Source organism: Cottoperca gobio, chromosome 22 (assembly GCF_900634415.1).
Source record: "Cottoperca gobio chromosome 22, fCotGob3.1, whole genome shotgun sequence".
NCBI lineage: Eukaryota > Metazoa > Chordata > Actinopteri > Perciformes > Bovichtidae > Cottoperca > Cottoperca gobio.
In genome coordinates this window covers 4,844,019-4,862,598 of record NC_041376.1, presented here as the reverse complement: position 1 = coordinate 4,862,598, position 18,580 = coordinate 4,844,019, and the positions used below count along the sequence as shown (strand labels likewise).

General features: G+C 39.0%; 2 protein-coding genes across 4 annotated transcripts; both read left to right on the top strand.

Annotated features, from left to right (window-relative positions):
* The first annotated feature begins 436 nt into the window (after positions 1–436).
* slc2a2 (solute carrier family 2 member 2) lies at positions 437–8,080 on the top strand. Its single transcript, XM_029461059.1, has 12 exons — positions 437–544; positions 1,052–1,147; positions 2,614–2,822; positions 3,060–3,184; positions 3,407–3,522; positions 3,638–3,800; positions 4,290–4,396; positions 4,973–5,053; positions 5,318–5,422; positions 5,532–5,633; positions 6,256–6,459; positions 6,549–8,080. The coding sequence occupies exons 1-12, from the start codon at positions 530–532 to the stop codon at positions 6,750–6,752; spliced, it is 1,527 nt and encodes a 508-aa protein (XP_029316919.1). The 5' UTR covers positions 437–529; the 3' UTR covers positions 6,753–8,080.
* A 1,350-nt stretch (positions 8,081–9,430) lies between these two features.
* Positions 9,431–17,887, top strand: LOC115027473 (eukaryotic translation initiation factor 5A-1-like). Of its 3 annotated transcripts, none has more exons than XM_029460828.1 (5): positions 9,431–9,577; positions 10,620–10,789; positions 10,927–11,031; positions 12,872–13,009; positions 14,287–17,887. In XM_029460828.1, exons 1-5 carry the CDS (start codon positions 9,481–9,483, stop codon positions 14,344–14,346), a joined length of 570 nt encoding a protein of 189 aa, XP_029316688.1. In that variant the 5' UTR covers positions 9,431–9,480; the 3' UTR covers positions 14,347–17,887. The 3 variants fall into 3 exon arrangements, with proteins under 3 accessions (XP_029316688.1, XP_029316687.1, XP_029316689.1); XM_029460827.1 differs by having other exon boundaries at positions 9,460–9,613; XM_029460829.1 differs by lacking the exon at positions 9,431–9,577 and adding an exon at positions 9,748–9,954.
* Positions 17,888–18,580: the final 693 nt, after the last annotated feature.

Genomic DNA, 18,580 nt, shown 5'->3' with positions numbered 1-18,580 from the left:
GTGTGTGTGTGTGTGTGTGTGTGTGTGTGTGTGTGTGTGTGTGTGTGTGAGAGAGAGAGAGAGATAGTGTGAGAGAGAGTGAATAGTGTACAGGTGTCAATTTAACTATCAAATAATCCACATTTTAACATGCTATTTGGCAGTGATTTTGTATTCAATTATTAATTTGCAATATCCGGTATATCATTGTCCATAATGTACCAGTATGAAACATAACAGCCTGAAACCAATGTTTTCCAAAAATAGCATCCAGACTGTCTGTCACTGTTTGGTCACTGTGATTAACATTTTATTGCTTCCCTCCAATAGTAATGTGTGTGTTTGTGTATGGAGGAGGAACAGGACAACTGCTTCATTTATATGTAAAAGTTCTGTCAGCACAGTAGATCTGTCTGTGTGTGTGTGTGTGTGTGTGTGTCCATGTGCACGTGTGCACGCATGTTTCAGTCGATTAGTGAGTGGACACAGCGTGATTGAGCATGCAGCTTTCATTGATCATTACCAACCTGGCTGACACTCTGGACCCATCATGGAGTCGGGAAAGGTAAGACTATTCTTGGCAATTACATTCTTCACGTGTATTTCATAAAACATTTTATATATCCAACCTCTTCATTCGATATCATGTCAGCAATGTTTGCAAACGGGAGGCTGATCTCACTGTATTGCTGACATATGAAGTTTTATCCTCACTTTTACCCCTGCGAAACAACCGGCTCTTTATTCATCAGTGTGGTCCGTGTTTGCATTTAGGAGATTGTAACGATTAATACTTATGTTTCTGCCACAAGAAGATCAAACGTATCTATAGCACATGCAACATGTTTAATTTAATCATTCTTATGTAACTTCTGTATGTAAGCAAAATAGTTAATACATAAGAGATTAACTTATTTATAATGTGAATAAAGTCCTTTTTTTCCTGCATATCTGTATGTACTATCTGTATTTGTGCCCTGTGTGCGTGTGCATGTTAGATTGTGTGCCTGTTCGTGCATTCATGTGTGTGTGTGTGTGTGTAACCCTAAAAGATTACCTTTCACACCTGCAGCAGCTTACAGGTACATTGGCCCTAGCTGTGTTCACTTCTACTTTGGGGTCCCTGCAGTATGGCTACAGTCTTGGAGTTATCAACGCACCCCAGAAGGTAGGCTCTACTTTAACACAGGCTTAGCTCTTTTAATGGACCGTCTACTTGCCTCAGCGCACTGATATTTGCATGCAAATCAGCCAGTAAGAATAAGCTTACTCCACCCTATGGCCTTTTCCCATAAAAGACAAGTGTAAGTTCTCTGTATACACTTTTCTGCAGCACTGGAGATGCATGTAATACTCTGAGAGACCACGGAACAGACTTACCTTTTCTCAGTGTCTAGAGAAGCAACTTTTCCCCAAAGTCTTTCTTGCTTGGCCATCCGAGAATTATTTGGTAAAGCTGGCCTGTAATGAGTAGTGCCTCTCCCCCAAACACGTCTTGTGGAGCGGCAGACAAGTCAGAATGTCATCCTCCAGCTCAGTTCTATTCAGATGGCATTATACTTTTTCACTGCCCCTGCAGACTGGGTCCTTTCTATGCCTTTACTGCCTTACTGCAGGACTGTCCAGTTACTAAATGGCTCCCCAAATCTGCACCGCACTCTACGAAAGCAAAGCATTTCTTATGATGTGTCCTAAATGTTAAGCTGTGATTACTATTCTGTCGTGAGCACACTGAGGCAAATTTCTAACAACTAAAATGGTATGGCAATGAAGTGTTGAATCTTGAATTTCAATTTCATTGAAGATCTGGCAGACGAGGCTTCCCTCTCTGGTGACGGCCATTTCTTTCATAGCATCGACCATGTGGATATATTTCCGGATAAAAGAGAATACATGTCCCACAAAGCCTCCTCAGGCCTGGGCCTTGATTGGACTTCTTCTCTGGGCTTTTCCCAATGCCTTGATGTTTTTATCCTGCTGTCCTTGCTGAAAAAGCCTTCTAAATAAATGAAGTTCTCCATGAACCCGTGTATTAAAACAGGTGCTGGGGGTGTTGCATTAATGTACATCACCTGAGTTTTGGAGGGGTTGATGCTGAGATCTCTTTTGTCTTTTCTTGTATGTTGTGGTAATTGGTGGCCATATAGGGTAAGGGGTCATAGGTCCCTTATGATTGGTGGAGTATGTGCATGTACATTTCAGCGGGCTAAGGCAACTGGATGATTGGTTATGCGAAATAGGCGTTGTGTAGAGACTGCTGTCGGATACTATGAAAACAGCAGCAATCTCACTGCGACCCCTGGTCTGCTCATATAATGGTGCTCCAGCTAGAGGACATTGTAAGGCACCTCAGAGCGAGTCTAAGGTCCTGATAAATACCATGGAGGGATGAGCGGAAGGGTCTTTAGTTGGTTGCAATCTGCAACCGCAACACTAGATGCTGCCCTCTTCTCTAGTCAAATGTAATGTTCCATAATGAATGTCACTACATATTTACAAATAACATTTTACCAGAATGGATCCATGTTTGTATGTGTGTGTGTGCATATTTTGTGTCTGCCTTTTGATCTGTCTCTGTGTGTGTGCAGCTGTGATTATACCTCTTGATGATCCATAAACATATCCGTGTCATAGGTCATTGAAAAGTATTATGGCCAGTCACTGGGGGTGTGGTCAGAGAGGGCCACGGTCCTGTCAGGAAACAGCACAGAAGAACCAGATCTCTCAGTGGTGGAACGACACCCTGCCGTGGTCATGTATTGGTCATTGTCGGTGGCAATCTTCTCCATTGGAGGCATGTTATCCTCCTTCCTGGTGGGATTTGTGGGAGACCTGAGAGGGAGGTGAGAAAGGAAGGATAAAATAATATGGACATGCTGAATGAAAGGATTGAACATGGTGGAAAAAGGGGTAAATTATGAAGTATGGAGAATGATAATGAGAGGAGAGATGGAGGCAAAGGTAAGCTTGAAAAGACTTAAACGAGCATCAATATGGAATAATGCCATGGTACTCGTACCTTTAATCTGTCTTTCTCTGGATCTCCATTTGCCACCTTTCGATCTCTTTCTCTCTTGCAGGGTGAAGGGCATGCTAATGGTTAATGTTCTGGCCGTAGCTGCCGGACTGCTGATGGGTCTTGCCAGGATGTGGAAACCTCACATCATGGTCATCTCCGGCCGCGCTGTAATGGGCTTCTACTGTGGTACAGTAAAGCACACGTTGTAACCTTCAATTCATGCTCCCATCCTTTAGTTGGAAATCCCAATGTCCATTGGTTGTATACTCAACTGTAGACGAGAAGAGTTGTGGCGAGATGATCATAGTAAAAGGAAATTAAGATGGGTTCCTAATTTGCTCAACAACTAAATAATATCTTCTCCCTATATGGTCATACAACAGCGTCCTCGTGATGTTTGTGTTTCAGGGTTGACATCCGGGCTAGTGCCTATGTACATTGGAGAGATTGCACCGAAGGCTTACAGAGGGGCTCTGGGGACATTACACCAGCTGGCTATTGTCACTGGCATCCTAATCAGCCAGGTGAGGTGTACACACACACACACACACACATATTCACATTCTCAGCACATGCCCTCATGCACGATGACCTTCTGAACGTATAACCTAAACTGTGTGTGTTTGTGTGTGAATGTAGGTAATAGGCTTGGACTTTGTGTTTGGTAATGATGATATGTGGCCCCTGTTGCTTGGTCTGTCTGGAGCTCCGGCAGTGTTACAATCTTTTATGCTGCCTTTATGCCCTGAGAGTCCACGGTACCTTTACATTGTCCTGGGCAAGGAGCAAGAGGCTCGGAAAAGTAAGAGTTACACACAGCAGCTCTCTCTGTCGTCCTTTTTTGTCTCTCGTGCTCTCTTATTGAAACACTATGTGCTCAATATGTTCACTTTCAATCGCTACCACTCTTACATTTGAATGCTAATTATAAGGGCTACAGCTAGCAGCTGGTTAGCTTAGCTTAGCACAAAGACTGGTAACAGGGGGAAACAGCTAGCCTGGCTCTGTCCAAAGGTAACCTGAGGTTACATCGAATTACTTCCTCTGTGGAAAAACAGCAATTAATTTACCGCACAGATATGAGAAGAGTATCGATATTTCGATATACTAACTCTGCAAGAAAGCGAATAAGCGTAATTCCCAAAATGCAGAACTATTCCTTTTTAGGCACATTTTGCTGACAATAATTGCGTAATTTCAGTAAAGAATAGGATCTGAAAGCTTACTCCACCACTGCAAATAAGACATTTGTACAGACTCATGTCTCCCTTCGCTCTGTGTTGTGTTGCAGGTCTGCATCGTCTAAAGGGGGAATATGATCCAACTCCTGATCTGGAAGAGATGAGGAGAGAGAAAGAGGAGGCAGACAAGGAGCCCAGGGTCTCTATCCTTTCTTTGGTAAGTCTCTAACAGGGTGACCTGAGATATATTGTCACAACTACCTAAATCTTGTGAATTTTGAATTGATTAAAATAAAAATAGCTGATAAACTCCCTGAGCCATCATTCATTATTAAAAGCTCTTACTGTAACCGTGTGCTCCAGATCTCATCTTTTCAGCTCCTGTCTAAAGTGATGTAATATTTTGTCATAAACATTATTGAATTATTGGGAAATATACTTTCTGACACAACTTCCTGTAAAAAGGCTGCATGATGCTCCCCCACAGGAATGGGCTCGCACGTAAAAACCAAAACATTTAAGAAATCGCAAAACACATTAAAATACCTTTAGTAGTTACACTCATGCCGAACAGCAGAAACAAACGTGAAGTTGTTTAAAGTTGCTTTAGTAGTTCAACTCTAGATTGCATATTCCAATAGTTTAAAACAATGCGGAAGTCCAGGAAAGATAGGACAAGAAATACACATCTGCTCATAAGATAAACAAAAAAAATATGTGCATTCTCGTCGTGCGCTTTAGAAAACCATCGCAGTGACAATATTGTCGCCTACTGTTCTGTATTCCCTCCCAGATCCGCTCCTCCGTGTACAGACAGCAGCTGTGTGTTGCCCTCATGATGCACCTCTCCCAACAGTTGTCTGGCATCAATGCGGTGAGTGTCAAATTAATTACACCTCTGCCTTTCTTCTGTCTCTCATTCAGTTAACTTAAAGCTATAATGATTCTTGTGACATCCTGGTTTCACTGTGCGTGCCCGGCAGTAACTGGGTTTTTTATTTATGTGCCTAAAAATGTATCGCACATGAGATCTGTGTTGCTCTGTATCTTACTTGCCACTCTCCCTAAACAAAGCCACAACACACAAACTGCCTCTCCTTTGTAATTACTGAAAATCTATACTTGTTTTGTCTTAAAGATCTTTTATTACTCTACGGATATCTTCACTCGGGCTGGTGTCAGTCAGCCGGTCTACGCGACCATAGGAGTCGGAGTTATCAACACGGTCTTCACTATGGTGTCTGTGAGTAGCATGCACATGCACACACATATGGATGTTAAACAATGAAAAGGCACTACATTTGCTAACTTTATTCTCCACACACAGTTGAACAGTGTACTGTATGTTCCAGGTTGCACTGGTGGACAAGGCTGGCAGGCGCACTCTCACTCTGATTGGTCTGGGAGGGATGTGCTTCAGTGCAATTGCCATGACAGTGGGCCTCAAACTCCAGGTTTGTTTAATCAGGTGTCAGAACGTTCGTCCGTCAACGTGGACATGGAGTTCGCTGTCATTGTGCACGACAAACTCCTTTTGTTTTTATGAGCAGAATTTGTACCGACCCATGTTGCAGTCGAGAACTCCAGATTACAAGTGGAACTTATATCAAGGGTGTGGATGTCCTCCTTAAACTCCTAACATTTGTTAGAAAAGATATTTGTTTCAGAATAAATGACTCACTTCACCACCATGTCTGCAGACAGCATGCATATAACAAAATATCCAATACCTCATCTCCATAAGTAAATTGTTTATCACACTGCGCTGCTAGCACGCTCAGGTCCTGTGTACTCCTACTGTATTAATGACCGAGGCAAAAGTGTTTAATATCCTATAAACATTTCGTATTTGCTACAATTCAAGGTGTTGAAACACGTAGGACAATTTGGGAGAAAGAGGCCCAGAGAGGATTTATTAAAGCCTCTGATGCACGCTCAAGAACAAGACCAACAGAGCACAGAATGGACTTCAGAATCGAATGCAGATTGGCCACCAAATATTTCACTAACTCAGTGCTCTTTCTCAGGCAGCATTTGATCATTTCAAGTAATCAGGAACTGTACTTTTCCCTCTAGAGTGAATACTCATGGATGAGCTACGTCAGCATGTCATCTATCTTCCTCTTTGTGAGCTTCTTTGAAATTGGTCCTGGTCCCATCCCGTGGTTCATAGTTGCTGAGCTGTTCAGTCAGGGACCTCGACCTGCGGCCATCGCTTTAGCCGGCTGCTGCAACTGGACCAGCAACTTCATTATAGGCATGACCTTTCCATATATACAGGTAGGCAGAAAGGACATACATAAATGTATTGTAAACTCACAAAATCAGACACACGCTCACACCTGACTCCTGTTTTTTTTTCTTTTCAGTCTTTGTTGGATTCTTACGTATTCATCCTGTTTGCTGTGCTGCTTCTCGGCTTCACTGTGTTTATTTATCTTCGGGTCCCCGAGACCAAGGGAAAAACTTTTGAGGAGATTGCTGCGGTCTTCCAGAAGGGCCGGAAAAAGTTGGCACAGGATCCCAAAGACGCTACTGAGCTGCAGCAGCTCAAAACATCCACAGACGCTTGAAACGACAACGATGTATTTTTGTGATCTGTTTGTTGTTGTATGTGCAAGGGCGTTGTCTTTCTGTCAGTATTTCAGATGTCAAGTGTTTATGTAGCTTCATCCTTCAAGTATTATAATAACTGGTGAATCAGTTTTCATAATGCAAATATGAGAGTTACACTAAAACCAGCAATGACTATCACATTTCTCTTATATGGAAGGTTGTTTACAGTTATTCAAAAAGAAAAAACGTGTACTGCAGTATTGTGACTTGATAGGTTAAAGCTGCTATAATCAATATTGGATTGCATGACTATTTGTTAGTGAAAAGGGTTGCTCGGATGGTTGAACCTACAGAGAATTATGACCCGACTCTGCAGTCCCCTACGCTCTGCTGAGCTTTATGGAGTCTTATATTGATGTGGTTTTCAGGTTTTAGTGTTTTAGTTAGCTGCTACTGCTCTCATAGCTCCGGTGTTTTGGCCTCAACAGGCAGATGCTTTCAGCAAAAAAGCTCTAGAAACCCACTGTACACTACCTGCCCAGCACTAGACAAGGCCGACAAAGTTAGCGAACAGCTAGTGAACATAGAGGAGCATTTAGGAGCTAAAGGGCCAGATATTTCCCTCATTGGGCTTATGTTTATCGGCTGATCAACAAAACAACTCCAAATGAATGCTAACGTTGTCCTATGTCTGCTGGATTTGTAAATTAAGTTTGTCAGCGTTGTGATCACAGCTTTCTTTTCTGCTGGTTTATCATTAAAAATGCATTTAAAAACTAACTGTGGAATTGGTATGCCAAGAAATGAAATGGCATAACTCACTCAGTATTGAAGTATTTGTCTAATATTACTTAAAAGGATATTAATTATCTGTGGAATTACTTACACTATACACTATAATTACACAATTACACTATTTTCTGTCTTACCATGAGCCCTCACTCAAAAATGATCTGCTCATTGTTACTTCTCTTGAATGTTTGGCCTTCACTGTGCAGAATGATGTATGTATGTATGTATGTATGTATGTATGTATGTATGTATGTATGTATGTATGTATGTATGTATGTATGTATGTATGTATGTATGAGTTTGACACTAGAAGGCTGTTTTCACATTAACTTGCTGAGGTTTCTCTGTGGACACTTTAAACCTGAGTTTAAGGCATGTATGCCTGACCATTACTTTCTGACGTCACAACTAGTTTAGAAGCCAACCGTGGTCCAATATGCAACTTACAAATATTGTGATGTGGAAACTTGAAGTCCTTCAGTGCACATACTGTGAACTTCTAGGAGTAGTGGGAGACATCTCGTGTAAATCAACAAATAAACTTTTGAAATAACAAATATTTGCTTTTTTTTTTAAGGACAAAAATGATCAAAGCAAGAGTATTTTAATGAATCACGTCTAAATGGGACCTCTAGGTTTATATCCTCCCAAGTAATAGTGCTCTGTTTTAGGGAACCCTCATTCCTTATAGCTAGTGGCTTTTAGAAGATCTGCATAAAGACCAATCAGGAAGAGCAGAGAGCAAACATGACAGTTTAACCGATAACAGAGCAGTTACTCTGCTTTCAGACAGGTCCATTTACCTAAAGATACCACCATCAGCGACTAATTACAATTTTGCTGCCTATACCATTAATCACTGCATTTTTTGCTGTGACGTAAACAGTCATGATATACCACATACCTGGGAGCAAAGGAAATGGGCAGTATCTTTGTTAATCTTCAACAGGACAAACAAAAACCTAGTGAAAGAGGTACAGTGTATAGTCATAGTTGTCTTGTACACATTTCTCATTAGTAAGCTACCAAAAACACAATATGGTACCATAAAGAATATCTGTTACAATTACATTTTCTCTCTTTCTACTGCAGTTATCTCTGCTGTTATATTTTATAATGGTATATAGGCTATAATATGAAATAATAATAAAAAAATATGATTTTTTTCTTTTCAGAGTAAAATAACAATAATTATTTAAAACCATGATGAGTCCAGGCAGCTACTGTATGTCGAATTTCAAAGCTTGAGTCAAAGTAGCAATAACCTACTGTAAGAAAATACAAGTAAAGTCCTTTTAAAAATGTATTTGAGTAAAATAAAATAAGCTAACACTAAATGTAGTTTGTATCAAAAGTTATGCAGATGGACCCTTTCAGAGTGTTATTATTATATAGCCTATACATAGGCCTATTACTGTATTATTATTATTATTATTATTAGTATTATTATTAGTAGTAGTAGTAGTAGTAGTAGTAGTAGTAGTAGTAGTAGTAGTATTAGTACTGTGTTATTATTATTAGTAGTAGTATTATTATTATTACTGTATTATTATTATTATTGCTGTATATTATTATTATTATTATTATTATTATTATTATTATTATTATTATTATGAGTAGTAGTAGTAGTATTAGTACTGTGTTATTATTATTATTATTATTACTGTATTATTATTATTGCTGTATATTATTATTATTATTATTATTATTATTGTTATTACTATTATTAGTAGTATTATTATTGCTGTATAATCGGGATGTTTCATCCACAACAATGGAACATGGAATGGAATATATATGATTTAATGCGTTGTATGTAAAATCAGAATTTGTAAAGTGACTAGCAACTATAGCTGTAAAATAAATAGCAGGTATACTGGATAGTTCTGTACAGGTGTGTGTAGCGGTGCGGACGTCCCATGCCAGCAGCCACTGCATCGTCACTACAGTTCTATGCGCGAGCCCATCCCCCCCTCCCCGCACATCGTAATAGAAGCCCGTACCTGCCCTCTCTGCTCCTCCCGCAATACAAAGGCTCTACGCATTCAAAGTGAGTCTTTCTCGTTTGGTATAAGCACGACACAAGGTAAGTAAAACATAGGGGTTCATAAGTAACATATTAACGTTGAGTAAAGCTATCGTTTTGCCTCATAGTGACGCAGTACCTAATGTATAATACTCGGAGGCATGTGTCGTCTCGGTAGTTAGTCAGGAAAGTGAAACGGTGTTTGGTGAGCGATTGAAAGAAGTTCGCACAATACTTAAGCTAACATTAGCAACAATATCGTTAGCCAGTTTCAATGGGTGTGGATCGTGTTAGCAAGCTAATTTAGCTAACGTTGACAGAAAACACACGAGGTGGGAACCTAAAGCTAGCGGACTGCTTTAAGCTACCGTTTCCAGCTGCCACGTAACATAGCTAACGAGGTAATGGTGTTTGCTAGCTTTCTAACATACGCTGCCTAGCCGCGTTAACGCTAACGTGGGCCATTTTAGATAACTTTATAACGACAATGAACTAATAAGACAGCTCGTATGTTTAAGTAATGTGTTGGGATTTCCCCCCGGACAGAGTAAAACACATTTGATATGGTAGCAACATGGCGTACAAGTAAATTCGACACATTAGCAATTAACGTTAGCATTGAGCTATTCGGATAACGTTAGTTGGCTAGCAACATGGTTGCTCTACCTTGGTTTGTACACAAGTGAGGTACAATAATGTTGAAATAAGAGCACACCTCTTAGTGTATTACCATTAGCTCGGAGATATTTATTGTAACGTCGAGCAAAGCACTTTAAGTTGCCAATCTCCCTCTCAGATTTCAGGTTATTGATTTTGAAGCACTCATGGCCCGACCACTGTAGACTTCCTCTCGGACAGCAGTTATGTCTAAGATGATCTTGGTTGTAGTCCTAGTTCTATGTTTACAATTTAGATTGACAAATCTGTGCTCACCAGCTACTAATCAATAACAATTGTATTATTCCTCTTTTTATATTTGTACTATTCTTCTTTATACCACACACACACACACACACATGTTTATAAGTAATGCCTATAACACTGTCTTCTGTTTCTGGTTCGGTAGAGCCCAACATGTCTGATGATGATTTCGAAAGTGGGCATTCTGGGGCCTCTAATACATACCCACAGCAGTGCTCTGCATTAAGGAAGAATGGCTTTGTCATGCTGAAGGGACGTCCCTGCAAGATCGTTGACATGACTACCTCCAAGACCGGCAAGCATGGACATGCCAAGGTAAAAACCTCCATGTGCATCCGATGGAATGCAGAGCTTAAGGCCTTTTTATGGGATTTAACCTGATGTTTCCCAATTTTACAAGTAACCCCTAAAGCTTACATGGCTATATCTAATCAGTTATGGTGTTTTCCCAGGTTCACCTTATTGGAATTGACATCTTTAATCAGAAGAAGTTGGAAGACATCTGCCCATCTACCCATAACATGGAAGTCCCTCATGTTAAAAGGACAGAGTACCAGGTGAGATGACCCTGTTGGATCTCTTGGTGTAACCTAAAGGCACCAAAGGGGTTTGCAACATTTACAATGCTTACTGGATATTATGTCATTTGAAACATGTTAGTACTGGAAGCAACAATTGTTTCCCTAGCTGGTATTGGGTGTTTTGGCATTTGTTTAGACCACTAGTGCATCCACTTCCCGTAATATTTAGAATTTTATATAACATACTCCTAATGAAAACGTGTGATGCAAATAAAGGCATGCTTCTTTAATTGCTAAACAGGTGTGTCACATGTGTCAGACCTGGGATGTTTCTTCAGTAGTTGTGAAATTATATACAGGTTTTGAACTGGTTGTACAGCTTTTGGCTAGGCCTGCAAGTAGTTGGTTCTTTAGGTGCCTGTGTTGGGATAGAAATCCTCTAAAAAACACTTTGGTTAGTGTAATAGTGGGAAGACTATGTTTAGTTTTTGGGGTCAGTTTGGTTCTACTGATTTTATGCTTTATTGTTTCATGTGGCAAAAGATTCTTGTAAAATATTTTTCCTCTGCAACACATTTCTCGTCAAAAGTTGTCCTTTTAATTATCTTTTTTTTTTTTTTTAAAGATCTTGCACACTGTTCTTGCGCAGCACTACAATATATTGAGAATAATAAAGTTTCTAACCTTCACAAACAGCATTTTACACAATTCATACAACATTGATCTTAAAAAGATTATGCCCTGACCCGCCCACCCTATGTGCACAGGTGTGGGACTATTTTCCTCCTGTGTCTGAGTGTCTTTTCAATAATTGACAGCAAGCATTTGTATGATCTGCCACATTTGGGGATAATAAACAAAAGACAAGCTAAACACCACAGTGCATAATTAAGTCCATTTGTAAGAATATTTACAGAAATTGCATATGTGATGAATGAAAACATTGGAATTGTCATTCAAACTTGTAAAATCCTATGCTTTACTTATCACATATGCCGTTTCTGTAAATATTCTTGCAAATGGACATAATTATGTATTTAATGCTTAATTTTCATTATTTTCTTATTCTTAAATGTGGACCGTAATCTGGCAGATTATACACGTTGCTGTCAATGACTGTGAAACTCCCCAAGGAGGAAAATGGTCCCACACCTGTGCAGAGAGAGGCCGCAGAGCATTATCTATTTAATATCAATGCAATATCAATGCCGTATGAATTTTGTAAATACTCTCGACAAAAGTTCAGATGGATTGAAACATTAGTATGATCAATAAACTGTGATGCTCAGCAAAAGCAGCGTTCCGGATCTTTTTTTGTTAAGACTTGGGCGATAATTTCCAATGCACCTGCATGTGAGATAGTTGGATGTTCAATCTACTTTAGAGAAGAAAAAAATCAATTCTTTTTATGAAGGCATTCAGCTTGATTGGGCCTTACATACTGCACATGGCATGCACTCATCCTATGAAAGACCTACTGTATCTATAGCATGGGAACAGCAGCACTGATCAGAACAAAAGTTTCTGCTCTGTTTGTACAACCAACATGGCCCAGTCGTATAAAGTTAAGCCTTTGGTCTCCGTTAAATCTGTCAATTCTACTTGTGTGTTGCCTTTTCTGGCTTGGCCTGATTTTCATTATGAACATTGTTTATTCTAAGTGATTCTAAGGTCTGCCACTGTCGATATTTTCGCTGTCCCAGAGGCCAAGTTGAACTCTTAAGTGTGATATTGCTGTACTGCTCCTCTGGGGAAATCCTCTAGGATTTGATTGACTGATGCTGGTTATGCATTATTTCTCTGGAAAAATATAACCCAACAATCTTAATGCTTAAACAATTTTCCATTTTTGTTCTTTGCCTGATGGCACATTTAGTTTGTGGATTTGGATCTACAAGATGGTTACTTGTCCCTTCTTGATGACGCTGGAGCACCCCGAGAGGACCTCAAAATACCGGACACTGACTTGGGCAAAGAGATCAAGAAGAAGTTTGAAAACGGAGAAGGTTTCATGGTGAGTTACTGTGGCCTTATTGTGAAAACAGTCTTTATACTGGTAGTGGCTGAACTGTCAAAACGATCAATTTTCTTTTCATATGTTAGTTTTAATGTTGTCATATAGTAAAAATCCAGAAATTTGCTTTGTTTAATGATATTTAATTCAATTTAAACAATCCCAGAGCTGCCTCTGTCAATTCACAAGCATCAAACTGTTTCATACAGTTGGCTATTTATGCTTCATATCGCTTTTTATGAGTTGATCTAATATCATCAGTTTCTTCATTCATGGTTTTGTACTTTGTGAATCGAGGTGGACAATTGTATGAAGACAACACTGTTAGATTAATTGACCGTATGTACCTTCTATTATTTTAGGTAAAACTAGAAGATTAAAAGCTGTTTTCTCAATTGCTGTAGCATATCTCTCAAGTACCCAGCACAAGGTGCATTTCCCAAAACCGCTCATACATCCATCAAAACATTTTATAGTTAACCTGCAAGAGGCTGTAACTCACTCCAAACCTTTTAATTCATGTGTCAGTTATTGTCGATGAATAAGTCACTGCCACCAAAATGGTGGTCAAACTGTTCAGATTGTCATAAAACTATTTATTTTTCTGACGCTAACACGGTAGGATACAGTACACGGATAAAAACAAGACATTTCCACAGAAAAAAGCATGTAGCGAAGGCTATCGATACCAAAACACATGTGCTGTGGAAACAACACAAGACATTACTGAAGGCACTAGTAGTATAGTACAGTAACAAAATAAAAATACACTGCTGGTAATCATTCGTTAGTGAAGTTCCAGTTTCACCCGATAATGAATTTATCACTTTAACAGACTTTACGGCCACTCCATATAAATGAACTATTCTGCATGTGATAACTTGCACAATTAAATAATTCTAACATTCATTTTTGGAGAATAAAACTATAATCAATTCTGATCGCAAAGGTGTATACAACAAATAATTGTTTTAAGTCATTTGTCTAAATGTAATGTTTGCAAACGGTAAAGAATGAAAAGTATTTCACATCTTGTCAACTGTCATTCACAAACTGAGCCAAAACAACTTAGGTACTATATTATCATTATTATTATTATTATTTAAATGTTACCTGGGAAGATGACCGTTATTTGAAACCTGTTGGCAAGTTAATTTAACAAGTCGTGTTAGCCTAGCAGTATTTTCAGGCAGAATGAAGGGATCATTAGTCTGCAGAAAAACCAAAGTGATGTGAGACGACCGGTCCCAGATCTTATTTTTCTCCTCCCTTTTCAGGTCACTGTGTTGAAAGCTATTGGGGAAGAACAAGTAATTGCCGTCAAGCCCATGAATTAACATGTCCTGGACACCGCTTGAGACCTCACATTCCTAATCTCCAGTATGGCTCTGAAGCCTCACCAAAGCTACTGGCCTTCCCCTCACATCTCCACCAGTTTCCCTGCTGGGCAACTGAATCCTGGAAACTGGACTGGAGCAGCTTCTTCAACTTTACTTTGGGGTCAGGGCTGACTGACATCATCTATCAATACAATAATTATCCACCTGTAGCCATCTCAGCTTAACTTTGCAATGGCTACTGATATTATTCCAGGAATTCTGAACATTCCAGCACTTCATAATATTCTTTTTTGAGTATGGGTGATGTGCTTGTTTTTTTTTTTCCTTTCCTTTTTTTTTGTTTGTTTTTTTGAGACAAACGTGGATGTGAGCGTGTATTTTAAGGCTTGTTTACATTTGAGATGCTGCACCTTGCTTTCAATTTAAATTCTCCCCTAAAATGATTTTCTTTATCTACTGGCTGACTCAACACCTCAAGCAAGCTCCAGCTCTACTTTGTGCAACTTCATTGATGGCTGGAATATGCCTTTCTGCCTTTGACAATTAAAACTTATGCATGCACACTAATTTACTTTAATACACATGCCGTAGCAGCTATGATTTAAGCAACATTTTATTTACTTTGCAATTCAACGGCAGATCACGTGACACAATGCCTCTTGCCAGGTTTCAATAAGATCGGTCTCTTGTAGCAGAGAACTGTGGTGTCTCAGCTGTTCTGAACCCAAACAGGCCTGGGCAGGTGGTGTTGGGTGTGGCCATTTCTTTTTTTCATGTTTTTTCATGTTTTGAAACCTTTTCTTTTCACTTGAGGCCTTTCTGAGCTGACAAATGTATAGAAAATGATAAATGCAAAACCTTTTACTATTAGCAACATCTCAATGATAAACATAATTCTTGGCACACTATTAGAAACCAGAAACCATTTTACATCTTATAAAATGTATAGGGTGTAAATATGTAGCCAAATTTAGATGGTGGTCGTGTCTTGGGAGACATTGATGCCCAAGACATAATATAATATACACAACATAAAAATGACTGTTACCATTGAGCTATTTTTTTTTTTGCGGGAGGGGGGGGAAAGTTGTTATAGAAAGTACATTTGGGGGTAGTAGGTTTGTTTGCAGTTCAACAGGATTTTTAAGCATTTTGTGAAGAGTTCACTCTAAAACAGATTGTGGCTCAAATGAATTTTTTTGAAATAAAATTCCAATATGCTGAATGGTTTTCTACGTTTACATCAACAGAAAAAAGTTATCATTGGGAGACATTGGGTCGTGCACTGCATTAACCGGGTTGCAGTAGAACCTGCGTTTACCTGCAGGTAGTCAGTTTTCTCTCCTACCTCCTACCATAAACAATATTTTCCCTTGTTTTTCTGATCTGAGCCTTTGCACTGATGGTAGTTAGGAGGATGGACTCTAGTGAAGTCTTTTCAAGAGTGCATGTGTTAAGAAATGTACAAATAACTTGCTATTCAGCTGTGGGAATTACTTATTTAGACTATTTTTTTGTTTTAGTCTGACTGGATTTTGGCTACCTTCTTCACTGTCAGCAATACTTTTCCTATTTCTAGTTTTGGTCATTATTCTTTGCTCTTGTAAAAACCCTGTTTAAAATTCAGTTAAGCTTATACATGGTAAAGAAATCTAATTTCTCCAGCAGAAATACCTGACCCTTACAGAGTAAGGGAAGTGTTTACATGACATTTTATGATGTCAGGTTACTGGCAAAAGTTGAAAATAATCAGATTAGTTAAATGCATGTAAACACAGATTGTAATATTAACATTGGAATATATTCTGTGCCGCTTTTCAAGTTGTCCTTTGTACAAAGGCAGCTGGTCTGACTCAGTACAGCTAATGTATTTTTTACTTATGTCAAGACACCAAAGTAATCCCCTGAGTGTTGTTTGTGTATTAAGTTTTACATTCATTTTGTTTCAACATTCCCTTTTTGTTCAATGTTGCGTTTTCCCCTGAAAAAGATGTTATGACATCACAACAGTGGCATACAACTCTGTTTTGTTTGTTTTGACGATCTACATTTTCACTAATGGTACAAAACAGCACAACAATAATACTCTGGACTGCAAGGACCAAAGGTGGATAATCATTCATTTCATATTGAGAGTATTTATTTCTTTAAACTGGAGGAAAAAAAAAATTTGACTTGTAAATGAACGCTCTTAAGGCAGCAGTATAGAAACATGGATTGATTCTATGGCACCTGCAAGACGAGTTGAAGTACCTGCTTGCACATAAAATCTCTCGCAACTTCAGCCTGCAGCGCCTCAACTTGAGTTTTTTTATAAGGAGCAATGAGCCCAAAGAGTGTGTGAAAAGTAACCGGTTATATGCAACTTGCAGGAAATGCTGTCTTGGAGGTAGTAAATAAAGCTGTACAAAAGTTAAACTTGTTTGATCAGTGAGCCAACACACACTGGGATTGTTTTCTACTCTTTTATTTTGGTTGCAAACATGCCATTGTGCCTGTGAAAACCACATTTTCTTTCTAGTTTACTGCCTCCTTAAATACATGGTTAGATCTCCATTAGTATCCAAATCCTAATAGCCATTAATAGTGGTGCTACGAGGTTTCTAAACAAATCTGCCGTCTCCGCAGTCCTAACAGAAGATGAGTCTTCCATAAGCCATATTTGTGCCCTGTCACGTGTCTATAACTAAGGTTAGACACTGGGAAAATGTCTCATTTCTTACCTTGACTTCCCTCTAATTAAGATGGTCTGACTGATATGTAGCACTAATTACCACACGTCTGGTCAATGATCCTCCACATTTAGCCTCGACTGACCTCTGATTCCGTTTTGAGAAAATGTTTACACTGTGAGGGAGATGTCCCGTCATTGATGGCTTGCCCAAGACTGATCTAGGATCAGAGACCGCTAGGGATACAACTGCAAAGTGACAAGAGGCAAGTGTCGTGAGGGCAGATTTTCTCAGGGCTCCAAACAGTGTTTCGAGATGTGTTACCTTAACAGTGTCAGAAGTGAGGATAATGAAATAGAATATTTTATTATTTCTTTGTCTCAAAACTCGTCACTATTCTAGTTTTGGAAAATGTTACATTTCCTCCCCCTCCCCCATCCACTATTTCATCTTGTGCCTCATCAAAAACATTGTCTGCTTCACGTTTTATTTTTTATCCACTATTATTTCAATTGTCTCGGAAGAAACTGGTTTATTTGTATGTTTAGACCACTGGTGGAGTGTATTGTGTTAAAAAAAAAAAAAAAAAAGGGAAACGGTGATTTACTCTTGTATTTTATGTTCCTGGTGTATGCTGGGAAAAGGGGTTTTATGGTGTTAAATTGAGTTTGGCACAGGTCGCTTTCTTCCTTTTTAATGTTTGATCCAAACAGTTCCTAGGGGAAATCTGACCTTGAGCCTCATCCGCAACATGAAGGTACATGGGCTCCTCTATATATCTAATGTATGGCTGCTGTCTTTAAAAGTCACAAATGTCTGTTTTTATTGTATAGGCAAAATAAAGATAATTCAGATGTTACTGGCGACATTCTTGTTTTCTCTTATTTTGTCCAAAATCATAAATGACTTACAATAAAAATGTTTCTAATTCTGCATTAACCCCAGGACAAAATAAGCACCGTTAAGCACAACAGACGGTAACAGTAAACATGTAAACACATTTGCTAAACAAATCAGGAAGGGTTGCTTGGGGTTGACCTTAAATCAAGCTACATTTTTTCACTAATACTGAATATTTGTTGGTGTCAGTCAAGCATCCAAACCAACAGATGAACTCAAAGGAATAGCACTGTAACGGACAAGACACAAACAAAATAGTTCTCAGATATATATATATATAAAATGCAAAAGACTGGTGTTAATAGTAGGCCCAAAGTAGCCTGTCTTAGAAATTAATATCATTTTTGATTAATGCATGACATAAAACATCCTCTGTTGCTGCTGCATTGTTGTACAATGTAAGGTCAGTGTGTGGATATAGCCTAATAGTTTAATTGGTTTGGTTGTAGAGGCTGCTATGTGCGGATACATCCAAAATAGCCTACTGTGGTCATTAGCCCGTAGTTGGCAGAAGTTAGTAGGCCTATTTATTTTAAAGAATATAGTAAAGATGTGAATGATTTATTATTATTTTTTAGAAAAAGCCTGAGATTAATCTCCTCAACTCCCACCAACCCCGGGATATTGTTTTAAACCAAACCGCTGGTAAAAGTAATCCG